Consider the following 23,636-nt stretch of genomic DNA (forward strand, 5'->3'; position numbering starts at 1 on the left):
CAGCTTCCAGGACCAGTTTATCTGAAACTACGCTAAACGAACAGCTTATAATGTTTTAGCCTGAACTGCCCTTTTAACCGATGAGATTTTTGGTAACGGTGGGAAAGGCAGAAACTTGGATGAATGATTGCTACGAACCTGACTTCAAATTTGAAGCCATCGTGTCTATATATCCTAACATCTTGCCAAGGTTTAGTGCAATTTACGGGGCAAAACAAGGATGGCAAAGACATCCATGCAGTAAATAAAACAAATTAATATTCCTGTTATTCCACCTGGACTCATTGTAAACCAGTAAATAAAAACAAAAGCAAACCGTCGCTCCTTCTCCCCGCTGTTCTCCTTTACATGTTTGCTTGTTTTCTTGCGGCTGTCAGTTACGATTTCTGAGCGGTGAGGCTTGGAGAAGCAGCAGGAGGAGGCTGGACCGGACAGTCAGGACCAGAGGGAGAGCTGGGAAATGCGATCGTTTTTCTTGGGGTCTGTCATAAGCCATAGGCTGCCTCATTTGTCTGCTCTGACTCCTTTGTTTCCAGCAAGCCGGGCGTCGTAGGATTAGGCTGCGGAGCAGGAGAAACGCAGAGAAAGAAGAGAGAAAAAGAGGGACAGTCAAAGCTGATTATTATAGTGCTCCGTGTTTCTTTAATGCACTACTTAAATCTAAAATAGATGCAGCAGTTTTTAATACCTGCTGAGTTGCCAGAAAATAAGGCAGAGTGAAAGCAAATGAGGGAGGAGGAGAGAGGGCATGCAACTGCACTTTTTTTTTTTCTTTTCTCTTTTTTTTCTCTAAATTGCCCCGCAGTTCCACTGGAGTGCTGTTGACCCAGTTTATCTCCCACACAGGTGATTAATGCAACTTCACCGCAAGCAAAGGTCACCTCGGGAGGCACGGGCGGCAGGTCAGAGCACAACTAGATCTAAAGGAGGTTTACGCGAGCGCGGCTACAGCTCAGAAAATAAAATGTTCCGAGCGGAGCATCCCCGAGTCTCTGGGGGACGCAGGAGGGGGAGTACGGAAAGAGAAAACACGCACAGCGTAGCAGGAATGAGAATAACCAACTCGAACATAGCTCCTGACAATTAGCCAATTTCTAAAATGATTTTCTTAGTTTTCTACATAGTAAATTGACTGACTTCATAAAGCTCTTTGTTTTCATAAAGTACTTAACTGATACATGGGGTAACAGGCATTTACATGTGACAGGAGGAAGCTGGATTTGAACCCAAAACTTTAGGATTTCCCGGCAGTTTGAGTCCTGTAGACACCTCTAGTGTCTCCGACTGGCCTCCCTGCCTCTCCTGTCCTTTTTAGGCTGCATGCCGAGTGGGTCGCTGTTGCGTCTCCACATGCGAGTCGCAGCTCCGCCGTCCAGGAGTGAAAAATGTACATTGCAGGCTTTTGTCAGTGTGATGTAACGGCTCATAAATCAGTCCTGCACCTGTTTCCGCTTCTGGTTGGAGCTGCCCTCCAACTGGTTCACTCATGTCTACCAGAGATTTGTTCAAGGACCACAGTGGCCAGCTGTAGCGCAATACAGTGACAGTCAGGCTTGAAGAGCAGCGGGTCACCGGAGATCCAGCTCTATGAAGTTTGGAAATGCATAATAGATGTGATGAAATGCTGCAGCTACTGTAACTTGTCTGGTATGCTATCATATTTAAGGACAACTTTTGTCTTAAGCCTTTAGGACATACCCTTATATTATTGTAAGTGTGAAAAAAAAAAATTTTATAACTATTGAATTTGTAGTTCTCATTTACAGTTTAATAAATGAAAAACTATTGGCATGATATTTCAGAAAGGCAAATGTTGTCAGTGATTTAAGTATTTTCACTCAGGATAAAACAATAAAGGTAGTACAAGTCATTGTAGACAAATTGCCCACACAAATCTATGTCAAATAAACAAGCTAAAAAGGTTGTGAATATAATGCAACTCAACTTTCTTTTCCTAATGAAAATGATTTAAACTGAAACGGGGGTATTTAGGCTCACAAACTGGAAACAAAAAATAGTGTTTTCTGTCAAATGTTTGGCTTTTCAAAATAAGATCTTTTAGTCTGAAGCTCTTTGTCTAAAATACAGATGAGGATATCTGGCAGTCTGCATCTCATCTTTGAAATTTTTTTATCTATCAAAACATAATAACTTGTTAGCATCAATAGACATGAAGATAGTTTAACTAATCAATGATGTTAAAGAAGTGGCTCCAGAGCCTGGTTGAAAATGACCTACATTGAGTGGATCTGATGTGGAAACGGCTCCTGTTGAGCTGGGATCTAGAGATTATTTATGCTAGGATGTTTTGAAACATACTGAGCCATTTCTCACCGGGTTTAAATCACTCAGATGTGTTTTTTTTTTTTGTGACGGGCACGAACGGAGGATTAATGGTGGAATCTCTCAACTCTAAAATACACAAAGCTCCTCTGTAAGAGTTCCCCTCTGGTTTCTCTGTCTGTCGACTGCTTTTGAATTTAGGTCATTTGTTCTAGTAAGAGTGAGTGAGGCGATGTGTGTTTTTATTTCTGCTAAGATGATCTATTTTAAAGAGTTTTTAGATCCTTGCCTCGCAGCACTGCTGATTTTGAGTTTTCCACAGCTGTGCCCTTCCGTTTCTTCACTTGATGAATGCGAATATAAACGTTTTCTTTAGCTGTGTTTTATTTTTTTTTTTTTAAGATTCTTCACCTTGCCCTGTGATGAAAATGCTCTGCTCCAAAGGCGCATTTAAATCGAGCACTATCTATAATTACGCTGCCTATGACTTACTTTTTTTGGTTATCTAAATTATAATCTCTGCTTTCAGCAATTCTTCTAAGGCGAACTCCCCCGAGGTATTCCACATTTGTGGTTTCGCCTTCAGAGAAATTACTGGGCTAAATGAAGCTATGATTTTCTTTATGTGAGCCAGCTGCAGCGCAAACGGGTTTTCAATCTGACCGAAAAGACCCGCTCGTTTTTGTGGAGACGAGGGCGAAGGTGGAATGAGTGAACAGACGCCGTTTGGGTCTTCGATTTAATCTTCTGATAGCGTCGCATCAGACTCTGTTTAGTAAGTGTATTGAACAGGTGAAGATTTCTCTTTGGTTGTCCTTTGATAATTCTGTACAAGACTAATTATACAGCTGTAAAGTTCTAGTGGAGAAAACGGCCCGGCTGCATGGGCGGGCATTGGGGGGGTCATTGCCCGCCCACAGAGACCGCCGTGCCCCTCCTGGACTGGAAGCTGTTTGTTGTTTTTACCCGAGTGGCAAACTGTCTGTTATTCCTATATCAATTTGATACAATAGGGGCTTCCGCACTTCCCATATCTGTGTCCTCTGCCACTTTTTTCAGCAGTTAAAACTGTTTAATCGGTTGTTGACACGTCGTAACCTGTTTTTCCGAGCCGCCTTCAAACGCAACATGAACGCTGAGACGCTAGCGCTGTGAGGCAGTGAAGGAGACCTGCTGCTGCTGTGCAGAGCTACTCAGGTGTTTGTTAGAATCATGGCAGCAAACCAGCAAAACGCAAAGAACTTTTCACAGTTTTTATCCCAAACTAACCGACTGAGTTGAGTAAAGCTGTTGGATGCAGGTAAAGTTAGCTAAAGGATGACTAGCTAATAACAATACAGCTACTTGTTAACAGCTTGTTAACAAGTAGCCTGTAGGCTACTGATGTTGTCTATGTTCAGCTACTTGCCCCCCCCCCCCCAAAAAAAAAATACACTTGACAAAGAGTTTGATTCCAACCTCGAGTGTGGCAGCTGAGTCAAAATAAAAGCTTTTTTTTTGTCTTTTTCTCCCCCGCCTTCAGGTGAATGGGAAGGAGTTGTCCAAATCCAGCCACGATGAGACTGTGGAGGCCTTCCGAGCTGCCAGGGACCCCGTCGTGGTGCAGGTCATCAGGCGTACCCCGAGCGGCCGCCCCCACGGCCCCCCTCAGGAAATCCATGTGGTGGATGTGTGCACTCAGACCGACATCACCTTTGAACACATCATGGCGCTGGCAAAGCTCCGGCCTTCAACCCCTCCTGTGCCTGACGTCTGTCCCTTCCTGCTCTCTGACAGGTATGTACTGTCCGTGGACAAGTGGGTGCTTATTTTTATTTCGCAGGGGAAAAAAAAGACTTCCATGTATTTACGACATATTTCCATTGAACTTGTTTAGAATTTCATGTGGTTTGCTGATATAATTTAGGACAAACCTGCACAACTGAAGGGAAAGAAATTACCGTTTTTTGGAAAATGTGACGGCGTAATTTTGTAAAATCCAGTGCAACTAGTTCTTTTAAACATAACCCATTTAGTAATTTAAGTCTGTGTGGGTGATGTGTTCTCAATATGAATCCAGCTTTTTTTTTTTTTTTTTGCAGAGGCCTCAGAGGTTTGCTAGAGAATATTAGTGAACAACCAGCTTCATAAAGACATGATTAGCTTATAAAACAAAACTTCTGCCATTTGAAGTGTTATGGAGTACCGTTCGGATCGTGATCTGAAAATATATAAAGAAACATCTACAATTGAGCCTGAGCTTATTTGTAAAGAACAATGCACAGTAATCCCAGTCTGTATGTGAGCAAAGCTATCAGAGATGGTATCTTATAAGACTTGCAGTGAAAGCTGGTACACGCTATATCAAGTCAATAAAAGACATATGGAATATTCTTTTAATTTTTATCAGTAAAACAAACATTTTTGTTTGTTTTACTGACAAACAGTAAACATTTCTTTCTTGAAGAAGAAAGAAATGTATCTTTCTTCTTCCTCTTCCTCTTCTTCTTCAACTTCACACTTATCCACTGTTTTGATCAAATAAGATCTCAATAAAACACTGAAGTTTTCAGGTTTGACGTGACAAAATGTGAGGACGTTTTAGAGGAGTGAATGCTTTTGCAACACACTGCATCTGTTTTTTTTGTTGTTGTTTTTTTCCTTAACATTTATGCAATGATTAAAGAAAATCTCTTTATTTTTTCTCACATTTACAGATCTACACCGATTTCTTATCATAACTTTGACTTAAGTTTCATTTCACTTTTATTTAATTGGGGGGGAAAAAAATTGGTTGGCTGCCAGACTGAGGAGAAAAAAAAAAGCAAATTGTTGTTGTGTCCTTATTTTGACTTTGGCTGTGACTGCCTGTAATTAAGAATGGAAAACAGTAGGAAAAGACATCAGCAAGCCATGAAGGAGAAACACCAGCGTTTGCGTGACTAGCGTTACAGATAGGAAGAAATTAGGATATATGTAGTAACGAGCTGTCCGTGGGTCTTTAACGGATACGGATTTACGTGATGAATGAGTCTGTTAACGTCCTTCACATCTTCCTCCACCAACAAAACGCAAAAAAGTAACGAGAAATGTGTTTAATTAGCTAAGAAAAGACAGCTGGTCAGCAGATTGCGTTGTCATACAAGAAGCCTTTACGTACAAAATAAGTTGAGTCCATCTACTCAAAGTTTTGTCCTTTTGTATGTAACTAACAGCTGAACGATGTGAAGGCATCTTCAAGTATCAACAGGAGATTCTTCCTCATAATCAACAAAGAAACTGGTTCAATGTTCAGGCGTTGTAATTTAAAAAAGAAAGCTTATTTTTGGTTCACCTCACAGGAGCAGAACGCCGAGAATAAAGGAATATCTAGGTTTCACCTCCGGGGAGCGCAACGATACAATAGCGGAGGAAGTCTGGAAAATTACAGTTTAATTTGCGTCGGGCTTAGGAGATAATTAATTCCAAGCACAATAAACTTTTTAACCCACGTGTGTGTGTGTGTGTGTGTGTGTGTGCGTGTGTGCGTGCGTGTCGTCATTTGTAATCTGCGACTTTGTTAAATATCTAGAGATAAAAACCCAGATGGATTCTCCATCTGTGTGAGAAGATCAATAAAAATTCAGCAATATGATCAGTGCTGCGCGCGAGCTATAAAACCAGTACACATGAGCCGCTCAAAAACATTATGGATTTATGTACATATCGTAAAGCCCGAACTCCCCAGAGGGGCATCCGGCCATAATAGGGGCTGCTTAGAGGTTCAATTTGAACCCAGGTAAGGTTTACAGGGTGATTTAAGCAAATGGCCAATTAAAAAAAAAAATAGGCAACTAAAAGCAACAGCCGCCGGCCGAGTCCAAACTTAATCAATGTTTCCCATAAAACTGACATTACCCTTCCTCTGCTCCTGAGCTCAGGTGCATCATCCAATAAACAGCTGACTTTATAGATTTTATAGATACATATAAATAGTTGGCATCATGTGTTGAGGCTACATTGTAAAATTGTAATTGTACTTCTTTTTTTTTTTTTTTTTAGCGCTTTCTAACACCGCCGCAGGAAGAATTCAGACTTTTATAGGTTTCAACTTAATAAACAGGCTGGTGTGTTAACAGGGCACATCACTCGCCGTATTTCAGAGATTCATCTTTTTTTTTTTATGTTATTATTTATCTGCAGTCATTATGCTGTGTGGCGGCCACACATTCTACTAGAACCCCTACAATGGAGTTTTGTTCATTGACTGAAGGAGGGATAATGGAATTACACCATACAGTCTGGGGGGGGGTTGTCTGTCAAGAGCATGAAGCAAATTACAGAGTGCGGATATGCTGTTATTAACAAGAGGCTGCGCTTTTGTCACGTTCAGGAAAAGCCTTCCACGGATCTTTTATTCTGCCTTCTCCGACTGAGACAAAAGCGACGAAGTGTTGTCACTTTGAGGCTTTGAGCTTGAGTAATGTCTCGAAAGAAAATAAAGGAAAATTATCCCACCAGTGTTTAAATCTTAACCTACCTCTGTCTTCTTTTTTTTTTTTTTTTTTTTGTCTCTCGCCGCCTTTCTGTCTCGCCACCTCTTTTTCCCCGTCTCCTTCTCCTCTGACAGCTGTCATTCCCTTCATACAATGGACCAAGATTATTATGATGGTACCGACTACCTCTCCCCCGTCCCAGCTGACGGAGACAGAACGGAGGAGTTTGAGTACGAGGTAAGAGCTGAAATCTGGCCAAATAGTGCTGTGTTTTTACAAAGAAACAATTGCAAATACTAAGTTGAAAGAGTGACTTTGTTGCACAGTGACCACAAACTTCAATGGGTTTTTTTTTTATTGGATTTATAGTGACAGACAAACACAAATTAGCTTCAAATAGTGAAGTGAGAGGAAAAGGTAACATGTTTAGAGAGCTACATATTAGAGCAATGCTTTCAGCAACTTCAGCACAACTAGAGATCAAAGTTGTTCCAAGTTGTGTCTTTGCAAAACAGGCCAACCTCAGTCAGATTGGACAGAGGTCGTTTACCTCTGTCCATTATTGGGTTAGTCTTACCCTAACCCAATCTTACCACCAGTCTTACCAATGAAATATGTTCATTGAAACAATGAACATGTTGTTTCAATGAACATAAATATGTTCATTGAAACAAAGAACATATTTTCATCTAAACCATGTAAGTTTTGCCTGAAGTGTTTGGTGGAAGGCGACTGAGGTCAACCTTGCTTTACTTACTAGAAGCATAAATGATGAAGACTGAAAGAGTCGATATATACATCTTAAAGCATCAATTGAAATCATTCCTCAACTTTTAACTTGGATTTTAACTCTATCTTGGGGAAAAGGATTTTATTTTTCTTTAGTGTTTTTTTTTTTTTTTTTTTAGAAATAAAAAAAAGTGTGTGTGTTAACCCACTGAAATGGCCCTTAACATTAGTGAAGTGGTAGATTCAAATCGGATAGTAACTTTATTATCTGGCAGCGTACACCAATATTCTCTTACAATTTATACAAATCATTTTACAAATCAAAGTTTTTTTTTCGTGTCTTCTTTCGTGTGCAGGGTTTCCCCCAGTGTATCATAAGCCTGGCGGCCCGCCATGCTTTACTAGCCCCGCCGCCAGGCTAAGCGTTGCTTGTTTATGTTTTTAGGAAAGGGAAAAAAAAAATCGGGTTTTTTTTTGTTTGTCTTTAAAAGCCGGGCTGCAAGCGTCTCTTTTGCTCTGAGCATTTCACTAGCAGAGCGGATTTATTCCTAAATGATAGGTTTATAATAGATAGGTTTATAGTTTATGCATTTAAACCCGACAGCGCGCGGACCAATCACACCGCTGGCGCCTCTGCGCTTTGCCTCGCGCTGCCGCTGCTTTACCTCAGCGGGATCACGCGCGCCTCCTTTCACTCAAACTGGACTCAGGCTGACCTGTATGGATATTTATTTCAACCTACTGTGAGGAATTATGATCCTTTGGAGAACTCTGTGTAAGAGTTTAAAACCCGCCACGTTAGCTCTGGTTGTGCAGCTCTATGTGAACCGCAGGAATAAGTTGTAGCGAATTCAGAGGCGCGTTGTGGAGCGGTAAGAATGATTTATCTTTGTGAACGAACAATTATATGGGGCATTTACATCTCAACACGCTGCCCAGCGTGTGGCTCTGTGTCTGTCTTCCCTGTAAAGTTTGTCTGTGGTCCCGGTTGGCCCCAGAGTCTGTGGATAACGAGCAGCGCTAACCTGATCATGCAGGTTCAGCCCGGTGAGGAGCTTTGACGCTCTCCTCGGAGGCACGCATCACGCAGATTTTATAGTATTTTATTATTATTTTTCCAGTTACACGATGCATCAAACTATATCAAATGCGTTGTCTACTTAGAGATAATGCGCACAGAGGTCTGAGAAACTCCTCCCATAAGCTTGACCAACCAGAATAGTTTCTGTGATGCTTATTGAAAACTCAACAGACACGAAATGGAAGAAATACTAAAGCCACATTAGCAGCATTGAATTAAATCTCCCGTTTGTTGCGCATTTCTGCGTAGTGCAGCAGGGCCGGTCCAAGGCTCTATGAGGCCTGAAGCAGAATTTGATTTAGGGGCCCCTTTTATTGCTAAAAATATCAGCACCTCTAACAGCTTCTGTGTTAGAATTAGTGAAATATGGGAGAAGGGAGTAGTTTAATTGGCCAGCCTAAAAAGCAATAAGTTATAATCGCAGTTTACTAAATTGGATTTGTAAATTCAAAGATTAAACTCACAGCATCAGATTGTTGCTATGGTAACAAAACAATTAACTATGAATATTGTTCTTTGAAGTTTTACAAAGTAAACTTGCCAGCTCCTTAAAATCTTGTATTTAAATGTTAAAACAATTTAAAATAATTTAATTTATGTATGCCTAAACAAGTGAATCAAATTTAACAGCATTGATAATCTCAATAAACAAATGTTACATTTATGTATTTGTTGTCTGTTTTAAAATATTAGTGTTTATGGGGTCCCTGAAGCCCTTGGGGGCCTGATGGAGCTGCTGACTTAATTTGGATTAAACAGAAGTGCAAATTTGTTGTTTTTAGACTAGTTGTGGGTTTAAATAGCATTTCACTCGAGATCTTTTCCTGTAACATATAAATTACACAGTAATACTTTTGCATTTCCTGTCAACTTAACATCTTTTAATACAAAAACACGGTGGACCACCGGTGGACCGACTCGACGCCCCGACCACCGGGCTTAGCAAGTTTTCTGGGGGAAACCCTGGTGTGTATCAGTATTGTCCACCAGCCCAAGCAGCAACCTTTGTGATCATCGTCTGTGCTAGAATTATCACCAAACTTCAATAGGCATAATTTTTTCATGCAGTCTAAATGACAAAAACGGCTCAGGAGTTTGAGAATGTGACAGTTTTTTTGTGGTTGTAACTCGTATAGGTATTCATAAATCTGAATGGACTTGCCACTAAATGCTTGTGTTGTATCTCATGAAAATGTCGCCTTCCTGCAAAAGGTCAGAAAATCGTTACCTATTTGGTAAAACTATGTTAGCAGCAGGTCTTGCGTTGCTTGTGCTTTCTGAATAAAGATGTGTGTATCCTGACCTAAACACGTTTGTGCACTTACAAATAGCTTCATGAGTTGCCTGTGACTTTGATCAGTCCTTGGTCGTTGTAACTGAATGTTGCAGGTATATTTGCTGCTGTTTATCGAACAAATCCAAGGTTTATATGACTTATGGTCTCTGACTCCCATTTTCCATCCATATCTTCCATGTGACAGGAAGAGATCAACACACTGTCTCAGCTTACCGCCGCAGTACAATACTCTTTATTCCCGAGTTACTGACGTGCGAGCAGACGCAGCGCCATGCCTCCGACTGCTCTGATGTATGATGATTGCTCAGCTGTCCCTCCCTCTATGCGTTTAATTTGAATTTGTTCAGAATGCTTCAAGCCATCGAGCTTGAGCTGTCTCTTCAAATCCTAAACAGATTTGTGCACCCGCTTGGATCGCTGAGGCCCCGGTGTCAAATCCAAAATATATAACATATTAAAGGATCTGTTTATGCCTCATTGCTATTAGAAAAAATCCTTTTTACAATGTGCACGCTTAGCAGGCTTCACAGTTTCATGCGTGATCTGTGTGGTGGTGGAGGGTTATAGCACCCTAATGCAGCCCCACTTGCAGTATGACAGCTAAAAATGCTGTGAGGGGGATGGAGGCGAAGCTGAAAAGCCTCCTTCTGAATGGAGCGGATTTCTGCTGAGGGAGAGATGCAAGAAAAATTGCCTTTGCTGGGAGTAAATGCTGCGGGAGAGAGCACTTTGCCAACATATGAGAGAAAATATCTAAATCTGATTCACTTCTCTAATGGAATGGGAAGTTAATAACGTTGAGATATTCCCGGGCTTACTTTATGTAACAGTGTAACATACAATGCTCTCTGTGGATGCTATACACACATTCAGGAGAAGAGGATGTGTCTGCTTGTGTTTGGACTGCGGCGTGCATGCAAATGTCAGATGGATGAGTCGCATGGATGTTTCTGTTTACGCACATTTACAGCTTCCGCAGTCGATACTTTTTCTTTTAAAAGTCTATCAAGTGGCTGCAAATCACGCGAACGGTGTTGCACTCAGTAATGAGCCCATTTAGAAAACATCCCTGCATTAAGGCACTGTAAAAAGCAGCGTTAATGTGAGCCAGTTGGATGAAATACGAGGGAGACGTGAAATGAGAGCCAAGACGGCTGGTTGACTGAAGGGATTATCGTGCGCTAAAAAGCTGGAGTGCTGTTTTATAACACTTCAAGGGTGGATTATACAGTTTGGGGAAATTAAACATGGCTGCAGATGCTCGAATTCTTGTTGTGACAGACGCGAGCCGAACATTGGTTTGACTGACTTATTTTTTCGTGAGGATTCGATTTCCGGCCTCATTCATTTCTTTAGCGAGCTGCTAAATTTGGCCAGAACACAACTCTGTCATGTGGCTTTACAAGCTATCTGCTTCATATCAGATGAAAGCCCTCCCACTGCGAAAACACAAAATCTAAAAGTATTTTCTTTTTATTGGCCAGTTTCTAGCCAAAAAAACTACCCTTGAAAAAAGACTAAATTAACTTGCAAGTACTTTTTCAACAAGATATGAGCTTATTTGAAGCTAATAATTTGTTTATGTTGATTTTAAGAGAAGCTCTAGGCAGATTTTCCACATGTAGTTTGGGAAAAATGCCTTGTTATAAGTGAAATGATCTACTAGCGCGAATTGACTAGACCTTTGTTGAATTAGGTCAATCAGTTTTAAAGGGGTGAATATTTATGCAGTCATTTATGAAATTATTAGATGTTAAATATTTTTGTTTGATGGTCGTTATTTTGTAGAAATATTTTTGTTTTTTTTGTTTTTTCGGTTTTCAGTGTATTTGTAATTTTTATTTTCTTTCTCAAAAAAGCCAAATCTTTGGCAAAAGTAACAATGAGGGTAAAACATCCAAAGGGGTTGAACACTTTTTTAGAGACACTGTCGCTCTAATTTAATTTTCTTGTTGGATCTCCCAACATGAGTATATAAACTCTTTGCTCTCCCTTCGGATTCGCCGACGTTCGTCGGCCGCCTCTTATTGCTGCAATTTCACAGCCTAACATCATACATTTCCAAGAAAAGCTCCTCGATGCGTGTCGGCGCTGAACCATGTTAGTAACCGTCCCCTTGATTAGTTTTGGTGAGTTCAGAGGAGGCGAAACACTCTGAGCTCGGAAACAGCCATCCCTCTCTCTCTCTCTCTCTTACCCTCTCTCCCTCTCTCTCTCTCTCTCTCTCTCTTTCTCTCTCTGTGTCTCTCTCTCTCTCTCTCTCTCTCTCTCTCTCTCTCTCTGCCAGTGGTAGCCATCAACGCATTTGGCAACTGCTTTTTCAATTACCAGTAATCAAAGGCGCGATTATCATGACAGCATCAGATGTGCTTTGATGGTGGCCAGCAATCTTCCTCTTAATCACACCATCACAGCCATTAATCTACTGTCGGCCCGCAATCTTCCGTCTGAGAGGCAGAAAGCTCGACTGGGAAACGAAGGAAGGAGGGGAGAAAAAAAAAATCAAAGAGGCAACAGATCGGAGGAGGTGTTTTTGATGGTTCAGGAGGCAGACACCTTTTACAGAAGCATCTGAGTGAGTGGGTGTTTTTCTTTTCCACGCAAAATGTTCTTAAAGCAAAAAAAAAGAAAAAGCTCAAAAGCATCTGATGGAGAAGAAGGGATGACATTGTTAAATACACACAGACTACGTGGGAATAGCTGCAATCTGTTTCCCGCGATCCTCTTGCCACAGGTCCCCTCCGCCACATCCAGTCATTTATTAGTCATAAGTAACTTCGGTCTTGTTTTGCAGGCAGAAATCACGCAGCACCTGCTCGCACCTCCTAGTTCCCTTACAACCAACAGGCAATTTGTGTGAGTTTATTTTTAGAGACCTCTCTGAGAGATTGCAAGTGATTTCAGTATCTCCCTCTGATTTCCCTCAACTTCACGCGTCGCGTTAGCATGCACGATGTGCTCAGCACACACCTCCAGTTACATCCGCCACCGCCTTAGTGCTTCTGGAGCATTCATTAATAATCTCCCTACCAACCCCACCAATTTGAAACCTCTTTGATGAAATTAATGACTCATTTTTTTTATCATTTCTTTTTAGACCTAATCTGCTCAGCCAGAATGCATCACATGTAGTTGTCTTTTTCCATGTCTCATTCATTTGAAGTTCTGACCATGTCTGTCAAAGTTTAATTAAAGGCACATCAGAAATTATGAAATGACAAACGACAGCCGGATGACATCTTTTGCTTGTTTTCCAAATGTGCAATGCTTTTTGGAGCAAACCAAGCATTTGTGTCTGCGCTCAGATTTAGTTTTGATGTCAAGTATCGACAGTGGAGTGTGCAGCTGCTGGAACCTAATTCCAAAAACACCTGAGAGATCTATTCGAGCGTCTGTGTGAAAATATACAGGTGGATCTAAACTATTTAGAAATACAGCCAAAAAGTTGACGTGAAAAAGAGAAACTTGCATATGTATATTACCAGTTTTTATTGTGATGTTAGTTTTTTTTTTTTATCTATAAGTAGCATTTGGGTTTTTTCAGTACATAAATGTAATGGCCTTGACGATCGTTGGGAAGACGCTCTGACACCGTCCACGACGACAGGAAACCACACAAGGCTATTGCTAAAGAAGCTGGGTGTTTAAAGAGCGCATATCAGTGGAAAGTGGAGTGGAAGGAAAACATGTGGTAGTGAAATAGTACAGAAGCAAGAGGGAAAATTGCAACCTTCAGAAAGATTGTGAAGACGAGGGCTATTTAAGAGTTTAGCTTCAGATTTACAAGGCGCTGAGTGTGACGAGTGAGAGCATTTCAAGAGACATAACAGATGCATAACGAGAACATCGGCCACAACTGCTGTGTTCCTTATGCCAAGATGCATTGATGAAGTCATTCATGGAAAGTACTGTGCAACTGCTGAATTAGATTTAATTTACTTACATTTTTTGTGAGGTGAAATAATTTTTATGTTTGGTTTTATGCAATGGTAAAAAATTCTGAGAAATAGAATTTTTGGGATTGCATCAATGAAATAAATCACTTTTTGTCTAATCCACTTACAGTAAAATCCATGTTACAATATTGCAAAGTTAATTTGTTGATTTAAATCAGTTCACTTGGTGAAACACATTCTGTAGATTTATATTCATATATTCAAGCCTTTATTTATGTCATTAAGATGATTTTATTTTTTTGCCTACCCATAGCAAAATTTTGAATATTACACCAGATCAATAAAAAAAGTATTTGTTTAAAGGAGCTTTATGAACATTATGTTTACTGCCTGATTAAAGATTTCAAAAAGTACCTTTAATCTAACAAGCAACTCTTGGAACACAATCTAATTGATTGAACATGATATTTTTTATCTTTATTGAGTTTCTGAAATAACTTTTTATGCTATTGTTTCCTGAGATTGACCTATTAAACATATTTATGTTGGACAGACATAAAAGGAGACACAAAAATGATATTCCAGCCTAAAATGTTGTTTCTCAGAAGCCAGCGATCTTAAAGCACAAAAAAAGCAAAGTTGGCCTTTTCCTCTTTCTGTCCTTCGTCTCATCCCTTCCCCCTTCGCATACCTAAAGCCATGCCACGTCTACCACACATAACCAGCCAACCTGCACTTGTCACAGACAAAATGGATCTCTTTCTTTTTATACGAGGCCCCTGTGAGTCCTGCCAGAGTCCTCGCCGCCACCTCATTTCTCTCTGCCCCGCTCCATCCTCCTCTCCACTCAACCACTTCGCTCCTGCTGCTGAGAGACGTTGTGTTTCTGCTCTAATGAAGACCTTGGGAGGGAAGGCCATTTCACACTTGATTCCCTCAATCACCCTTGATATGTTTCAGGGTTAGGAAATGGGACAGGGGCTGGTGCTGTTTGGTGTTTGGCTTCATCTCCTGTTGTGGTCGAAGTGAAAGTGCAGAGTTGGACTAAAGTGGCTTAATGACGGAGAACCTTTTCATGATGAAAAGGGAAAGGATAAAGATTAACGTCCGTAAATAATCAAGTTTCATAACTTACCTGAGGCAGGTAGTAGAAGACTAAAGCCGTTCGTTTGTGCTTTTGTTTGTCGCCATTATTGCTGTGCCTCAAGATTATTCTGAAGTGTTTACGGTTTCAACCATTCTTCTCTTTCCCTTTTATAGGAAGTCGAACTTTGTCGTCTCAGCTGTCATGAGAAACTAGGCCTCACTCTGTGCTATCGAACGGACGAAGAGGAGGATGTGGCCATCTATGTCAGTGAGGTTAGTACATGATTTACAGACATTTAAAGGCGATCATTAATTATTATTTAATAGCTCCATTTGAATTACTGTGAAACAGCTGAAAACATTGTGCATGAATTAGATCAATAAATGTCAGAGACGCAAAAAGGCTTTGGTAAATATACCAGAGGAGCGAAACCCCAGCTGGTGGATAACAAAACAATCGCCTGAGACTGCGAAACCAGAAAAACAAATACTTGCCCTGCCTGGATTGATTACAAGAAAACCTGCAACTCAGCGCCACACATGTGGATCCTGGAATGAATGAATGAATGAAACTGTTCAAGGTTAATAACACTCTGAGAGCTTTTGTTGTTCCACAGCCTCGTGGAGGCTGTGGAAACCATCCTCGATGCCAACTTCAAGCCCGTTGCGCAACTCTCAATCAAACGTGACATGTACCAAAGAGCTGCTCTGTGCCCCTCTGCTGTTCTGCATGAACCCGAATGAACCCCCATCCTCCAACTAATCAGCAAGACCAGCTACGGATACCAACTCAGAAATGGGGTCACCGTCACTCGCCTCCACTACATGGACAACTTCAAGGTGATCTACAGCAGGGACATTGAAATTTCATTCGGATTGGACAAATGTAGCTGGATGTTCTCAAAGTGATGGTAACATCCATATTAAAATGCCAAACTCACCATCTTATGGTGGATTCCACCCAAAATCTACTTAATCACAGTCTTTACATTAAAGGAAGAGGAGGACCAGTGAGCATCAAACTAACTGGTCCAAGAAAAAACTTCCACGCTCAAAGAATAAGTCAGGGAGATGTGAATGTCTCTGACAATGAAAACTGTAAAAGAAGAAATTGGAGTTATCTTTACAGGTAGAAAAACCCTCCATAGTACAGGTGTCAAACTCCAGTCCATGAAGGCCGGTGTCCTGAAACCTGGAAATGTATGATCTCTGTCAACACAGCAGAAGCACATAATCATTAGCGAGTGCACAAGGAGTTATAATTGAGTCCTTTGATTCAAGGGTGTTGTATTTGGGAAGCACCCAAAAGGCTGCAGGACACCAGCCCTCAAAAACTGGAGTTTGGCACTTTTTTGAGGCCTGGCTCTGAAGGAAGCACCACAGAGAAATGGCTGAAGGGTCTGAAATGACCTGAACATGTCTGAACGACAGCACAGAAACACTAATCCTATCAGAAATTGAGGTATCAAGATATCTGGTGCAGGCTGTGTAAAGAGATCCCAGATACAATTTAGCATCTCACAGCAGGATGTTGGGAAAGCAATGCATGTGGAATATGAACTGGAGACCTTCTGAGTCAAAGTGGGATTCACCTCCCAAGGTGGTAGAAAATAATAGAGCTGAGCAACCGGATCCATCCATCCATTGTAACACCTGCAGAGTTGTGAAGGATTAGTGCCTATCTTCAGGGGTAAACAGGTGAGAAGTGAGGTCATACTATAGATGCGTCGTCTTCCCCAAAGTAGGTTTTCTTCACATGAAAACATGATGGACACATAAACCCTCCGTCTCCCTTTTGCTGCTTTTCTCCCAAATGCTAAAGTTTTGATTGCTAGCCGTTTGGAAAATGAAAATATTAAACCTCTCGGGGCAAAAGCTCTATGCATATTCCGGGAATATCTCATTTCTTTGAAGTTTCTCGTTTACATATTAAACTCTGTTGTAGAAACCAACAATCATCTATCCAGATCAGAGGAGCCCGGCGCAATGTTGTGCTTCTCAGCCTGAATCAGATGTGACATTTCATATTCATCCACCAATTTACGATTTACTTTAGTATTCATGTGAGCAAAGCGGGTCTCTTTATTGCTTGCGGTATTTCAAAATTGAACTCTCATCAGACACAAATTACATTACCAAACAGATGATCTAACTTGCGTGATTCTGCTGCCAGCTGCCAAGATGAGATGACCACCAAGCAAAGAAAGGCATAAAAAAAAACCCATAAAAAATAAACCAACGGTGCTTTTTTGTAGTTGAGTGTGTTATTCAGCGAACCTCAGAGAAGCCGAGAACAGGACGGCTCTGACGCAAAAAGAAAAAAAAGACTTGTTCTCTGTTTTTGTACAACTTTTTTTTTTCAAACACTGTTCACGATTCTCCTCAACTTTCTCCCCGGCTTCATTTGAAGATTTCTCCAACCATGCAAGGTGTTGGCTTTGAGAGCTGAGCTGAATATAAATCTCAACCCGCTTTGGTTTTTGACAGCAATATATGTGTTTATTTTGTAAAAAAAAAAAAAAGTTAAGGACAGTGCTGCATTCAGATGAGCTGACTGAACGTGTACAGGATGGTGGAGGATATTACACAGTCTGATCTTTTATTAGCAAAAGGAACCAGTGATAAAAAGGTTTTTCCTTAATAACAGAACTTACAACTTTTTTTATTGTATTTCTTTTTTTCAGAGATTACTCTGAACTCCCATCTTCTAGTTACAGTGCCTTGCTTACATATTCATAACCTTTGCACCTTTCTTTTTTTATGACAACCAGAACATGTAATTTATTATTACAAAAGTTCCCAGGTATTGAATATACTTTTCATTTCTGCATTAAATCTCGTTTATCGATCTAATGTGATATTCTTATTTCAAATGTTTTCATCAAATGTAATCAGAAAATCACCATATTTAACAGAAACAAAGGCTTGGAAACGACGGTCTCATCTATGTACTGTGTTTCACTTAATGAATTAAGTTACTGAAATAAATTAACCTTTCAATTATTATCATTTTTTTAAATATACCCAGACCATTTCAGTAAGGTTCTGGATAGCGTCACCCTGCTGGAAGGTGAACATCTTCCAATCAACTCTGACCAGCTTCCCAACATCATGTGGTCAGCAGTGTGAATTTTAGCTACAGCTTTTGACTTTTTATGTTTTTAAAGCCGAAAGTAAAATTTTTGGTCTCACTTGACCGTAGCAGCTTCTTCTGCGTATTTGTTGTGTAGCCCATGTGGTAAGCTAAAGGGGCTTTTGGTAGCTTTCTTTCTTGCAGCAATGGTTTTCTTCTTGTCGCTCTTCCATACAGGTCATGTTTATGGAGTAGCTGACAGCTCTGCTCACTAATGTTCTGTAAGAAACCTAAAGGGTCTTGACCGAACAGCTGAATTTAAACTGGGATTAAAGTGTTGATGCTACTAGTTAGTCTTATCAATAGCGCCACCTTCCTCTGCTAGCCACCGACATCCCCCCCAAAACGTCCAATAATATCTGAAGAAGCCAGTCATACGAAAACCGTTGCAAGGCGCCGCACCTCCTTTCTGTTCCAGTCTTTCAGCGATTCCTTTCTGAGAACATTGCTTCTTTAACGAGCGTTCCTCCGTGTGGGAGGGAACTATCATGAAGATGGAGTATCTTACTTCCACAGCCCACCTCAGAGTTGCAGTCTGATTGGAGGAAGTGGAAACAAATTGCCTCAAATAGCTGTTTATAGGGCGAGAGAAGAGTTTCCTGCCCCTTGTTGGCAACCATTATTTCCGAGAAGAGCAAGCGGTGAGCCTAAACACCAGAGACGCCCTTTGAAGATGCTTCTAGGGAGAGGAAAAAAAAAAAAAAAAGAACGAAACAGTCACTGCTGACAACTCCAGTGGTAAATATTGTTTTCAATAGATTTCAAAAAAAGATCGTAAATCTGATCCAAGACGTTAGGTCTGACGCCTCCCCTAAACACTACGAAACAAATCTACAGACTAGAATGTTACAAAAAAATATCCTGTTTGTTTCTCCAGAACATTCTGTCTAAACTTTTTTTTTTTTTTTTTTTTGATGTGCAGGTCAGTCCCAACAGCATTGCCGCCAGAGACGGGCGGATCCGAGAAGGGGATCGAATCTTACAGGTGCAGCATTCGGCTCTGGTCGCCAACCTGCTCCACACCAGTCCATCTTTGGCTTAACAAAAAAAAACGATTCTTGTGTTGTCTTGTTTTACTGAACCGGCCTCTTCCAGCAAGAGAGCACATTTATTTTTAATGGCAGCACATTATAGTGGGAACTTGCCCCCGCTGTGACTTTTAAGGGGGAAGAAATGCCCCCCTGGCTGTTTTAGTTACCGACTCAGCAGCAACAGGGGCTTTTTTTTTTTTTTTTTTTTTTGTAAGGGTTCTGCTTCAGGACGGCGCTGTGTTGCAGCTCGTTGCCTCCTGTGTGATGGCTCAGAGGCTGTGACTGCCATTAGCCTCCAACTTCATCTTCAGTGCTGAGAGCAGAGAGCATCACCAGCAGCATTTGTCAGAAAAGCTGCTCTCTGCAACCATTACAGCAGGAAGGGACTGATTGCGTCCTGTTTTTATTGTTAGGGGTTCGTTAAGGATTTTACTTTTCTCGCTTCTGTCATAAGAGGAACTCAAAACAAAAAAATAGAACCTATTTGGTGTTCTGATAATTGCATGTTTGTGTTTTTGAACAGATACGGTAACATTGTGCTTTAATTACTGTTATCCCTCTGATTCTCGCATCTGACTACGCAGATATTCGTCTGCCTTAATTAATGCGCCCAGGCTCTCCGACTGCCCACATAACTTGCTAAACACAACATTTAGTTAATGGCAGCACTTTAAATCTATTCAGACTTTGTGCTCCGCTGCGTCTTCAGGGTGACTTGCGGTTCAGTTCTGTTGATGCGTTCAGTGTTGTCACGAAATGACTTCGCTTTCAACCTCTGTGTGTTCAGTGGAAATAATTTGAAGGGGGCCACAAAATATACCTCTGCTTTTCCCACTACGATGCAAACTCTCTTTAAAATTGTTTAAATAATTCAGGCTACACCAGATTAATCAATAGCAAAAATATACGAGCCGTATATTCTGGTGGAATGTAAAGTTTTAAAGTGGTGGTGAAGTAACACAGCAAGGATCTGAATAATTGATGAACAGGAACTTTCCAACGTCAAATTCAAACACACCATTAAGATTAATGCATTTGAATCCTTTTATTGGATCAGGTGTAAAAAAATTATGGAAACAACACACAACAATATACAGCTCTTGGAAAAACCACTGAACTGAACTCCACTGAAAACCTCATGGTTATTCCACCAAATATTGATTTCTGAACTCTTGCTAATGTTAAAACATTAGTATTGTTGTTTCTAAATGAATATGAACTTGTTCTCTTTGCATTATTTGAGATCTAAAAGCACTGCATGTTTTCTTTATTTTGACCATTTCTGTGAATAAATGCTAAATATTTGTTTGGAATTTCGGACACATGTTGTCAGTAGTTTATAGAATAAAAGAACAAAGTTCATTTTACTCAAACATTCACCTATAAGAGTACAATCTGAGAAACTGGTCATCTTAAGTGGTCTCTTAATTTTTTCCAGAGCTGTATATTAGTACTGTTCTTGTATTCCACTTCAGATATTTGGAAGTGACATTCAGATATTTGGAAGTGACATTATGTGATATTATAAGCAATTTGTTTTTAAGGGCATCTCTGAAATGACTCGTACATCCGTTGTTTTCAACAGACCCAAGTCACTTTCTGGTTGACGATGCTTTCATCCAGAACCACTGGTAAAATAATCGGTAATTTTACTATCCTTACAATCTGCTTTCATAATACTTTGATCATTAAACTTAACAAAACTAGCATTGAAAGCAATTCTCCAAATATTTTACGCATATTGTTTCATAATGTGTACAACTCTGCTCCACACAAAAGCTGTGCAAGGGTAAAATGCCTGGTTTGATAAAGCATACACACATGGCTGGATTAACACAAAACAATAGACCTTCGTTAAAAAAATCTTGACAACACAAACTACAAAACGGTTTACAGTCTGTTTTGACTTGCATAAAATCTCACAGCAGCACATCAGTAACAGGTATCAGGAGCTGAACTTAAGCTTGGACTCTGATGGCTATTATTTAAAAATGACTCGATCAGTGGTAGGGTCTACGGAGTAAATGGCACAACAGAACACATTTTTAACCAGTATTTAGTCGAGCACCACCAGCAGTGAAAAATGACATATATTCTTTTATGCAAATGCACCTCAGTGTTTTGGAAAACCTCGATGACAAATGGACAGAGGACCGAATTGCACAAGGTATGCGAGAGCTGGATGCATAACCATTACTGAGGCAATTGCCCAGTTGAGTCTAGTATGAGTTGTGCTGCTGATTGTAGCCAGGATGAGGCATGTGCACGTGTTTGTGAACGGACCAGTACTCCTGCCCCATTATCGGCTGCTGACAGGACCATTATTCTCAGGGCAAGAAAAGAAAAAAAAAAAAAAGGAATCCACATGTCAGTGGTCGGCTAATTGTATGGCTGGATTCGTGTGCGCTGCGGAAACTCTGGTGAACGCTACGACTCTGCCATCTAATTCATGGTAACAGCTTGCTTCCTGGTTTGCATTTTCGAGAAACAGCCAGCATTTACTCTCTCCTCAAGAAGATAACGTCCTTTTTTGGGCGGTTCATTTTTATTTTTATTGGTTTGTGTGTTTGTGGATGTGCATTCTTGCTCGTCTGTTAACCTTGCTCTTGTGGTAATTTTTTTTTTTTTTTTTTTGTAATTTCCATCTGCAGATAAACGGCAATGATGTGCAAGACAGAGAAGAAGCAATGGCTGCTCTCTCCAGTGATGACTTCAGGAACATCGTACTACTGGTCGCCCGACCTGAGATGCAGGTTAGACTCACTACGCTTTTATACCCAAGTGACAGCTGACTTAAAGGCAAACGTTTTATGAAATACAACTTGGACGGTTTTCCATTAGCATTATTTGCTCAGAGCAAGCTTTACCATTCCCGGATGGCCAAACAGCCCCCCCTTCCCACCAAGCACACAACTTCTCCTGGTGGAAGCCACCGCTGGGACACCTCATCATGTTTTATTTTTATGTAGCGCCACTGTAATTGACTTCCAATGGTAAGCCATAAAAGCTAATGGCATGCTAATGTGGAGTGAGTTCAGGCCCAAGGCCAGGGACGAGTAAGTAGAAGGACTCTGCCGCAGTGCAGATGAGCAGGAAAAGCACTAGTAGGCTCTTTGTAATTAAGTGGCTCCTCCAGTAGTAAACGTGGAGTAATCAGATACGGATACCGTTCGGCTCGGATCAAACAGCCTGATGGATGACGCAAAGGTAAAAGGTCAAAAACGGTGGTTTTTACGCCTGTCAGACTGGATTGGTGCAGTTGAAAGATCAGCAGTTTTTTTTTTTTTGTTGGAAACAGAAGCTAAATCTCAAACACAGCTGCGGTTTCCGGTTTTAAACCCACGCAGGGGCATTTTTCAGGAAATCCCATTTGTGCACCCATTTGGAAAATCCAGCTATTTGTTTTAAGGCACTGTATTGTCACAGGCTTTGGGCCGTGAAAAATCATGCTTTTCCCTTTTTTTTTCTTTTTTCCTCTGATTCCCATCATCCACCTCCCCACCGATGTTTCTCCACTATGTGTTTTCCTTATGCTTTCACCCCCAGCTGGAAGAGGCTTGGCTGGATGATGAGCATAGCGAGTTCCTGGAGCAGCTGAAGATGGAAATGTTGGAGGAGCAGCAGAGAGAGGAGATGGAATTAGCTGCCTTACAAGAAGAACAGGAAAAGCAGCAGGTCGGAGGAAACGTGTGTTGGTCCAGCAGTTTTTTTTGGCTTTTTTCAAAATTTCCTGAAATTAATTTGATACACAAGGGGCTTTTACTCAGTTCAATGGAATAAACCACCTCACGAAGAAGAAGAAACTGATGTAAAGTTAGTTTAAAATGACAATGAAGTCTACCTTGACTCTTCTTTTTTTTTTTTTTTTGCAAGGATGATTGAAAACAGGCTTTGTCCTTTGAATAAAAAAAGAAAAAGCTAATTTAAATGAATATTTATGAATTGGGACTACTGAACCATTTAAATTCCAAACATTAATAATCATAATCTAAAATTCTCTTTTTGTGGGACGAGAGCATTCGTTGAAAATCCGTACAAATGAAACTTCAAAGACGTGGCAGAAACGAGACGATCCCCAAAGCATGAGCTGTAAAATGGTATATCTCTCTCTCTCACTCTCTTTCGCACACACACAAAAAAAACCTGTGTCCGGTGGGAAGGTGTAGAATAAATTTAGACTGACTACAAGAGTGAAGAGAGCGATGCAGGTTTATGCTGCCTGCACGATTATCCCCCTCCTTTCATAAATCTTTGAAAACAAACATCCTCCATGTTTTAAAACGTAAATACTTTTTATATATAAAACAGTAAAAATGATATTTGTCATGTCTTAGTAGATTCATTTTTGTTAAATTACATATAGATAAACTGATGGTAGCTAGAAGAAAACTGGAATAAAGAAAAGAATGGTAAAATCATTCATAATTAATATGGAATATATTGAACAGATTCCTCCATCAGCAGATTAACTGGTGGCTTCTGATCTCACCAGAACATATTAAGATATCTCGTTTCAGATGGACCGAACCAGTGCATATGAACTATGGGTTCATTTTTGAGCTACGAAAAATTTGATCTGTAACGGTAAAATGGTGCAAAATCCGATGTCTGTCTCATCAGGTTGAGTTAGTGAAGGTTATGATCTG

The 23,636-nt window shown here is 40.5% G+C and overlaps 1 protein-coding gene across 2 annotated transcripts in view; it reads left to right on the forward strand.

Annotated features, from left to right (window-relative positions):
- LOC106933926 (PDZ domain-containing RING finger protein 4) overlaps positions 1–23,636 on the forward strand; it is a 131,886-nt gene that overhangs the window by 101,673 nt on the left and 6,577 nt on the right. Inside the window, exons 1-7 of one of the 2 annotated variants that reach the window (XM_088006469.1) lie at positions 3,942–4,059; positions 6,872–6,967; positions 10,846–10,853; positions 15,001–15,099; positions 18,882–18,944; positions 21,642–21,743; positions 22,537–22,665. In XM_088006469.1, coding sequence (XP_087862595.1) covers positions 3,942–4,059; positions 6,872–6,967; positions 10,846–10,853; positions 15,001–15,099; positions 18,882–18,944; positions 21,642–21,743; positions 22,537–22,665 — 615 coding nt within the window. Of the gene's footprint in view, positions 1–3,805; positions 4,060–6,871; positions 6,975–10,845; positions 10,854–15,000; positions 15,100–18,881; positions 18,945–21,641; positions 21,744–22,536; positions 22,666–23,636 lie in introns of those variants that run through there. The other variant, XM_088006468.1, reaches the window with a different exon arrangement.

Source organism: Poecilia mexicana, unplaced genomic scaffold (assembly GCF_051168715.1).
Source record: "Poecilia mexicana isolate PSO_F unplaced genomic scaffold, ASM5116871v1 scaffold_6, whole genome shotgun sequence".
NCBI classification, from domain to species: Eukaryota; Metazoa; Chordata; class Actinopteri; order Cyprinodontiformes; family Poeciliidae; genus Poecilia; species Poecilia mexicana.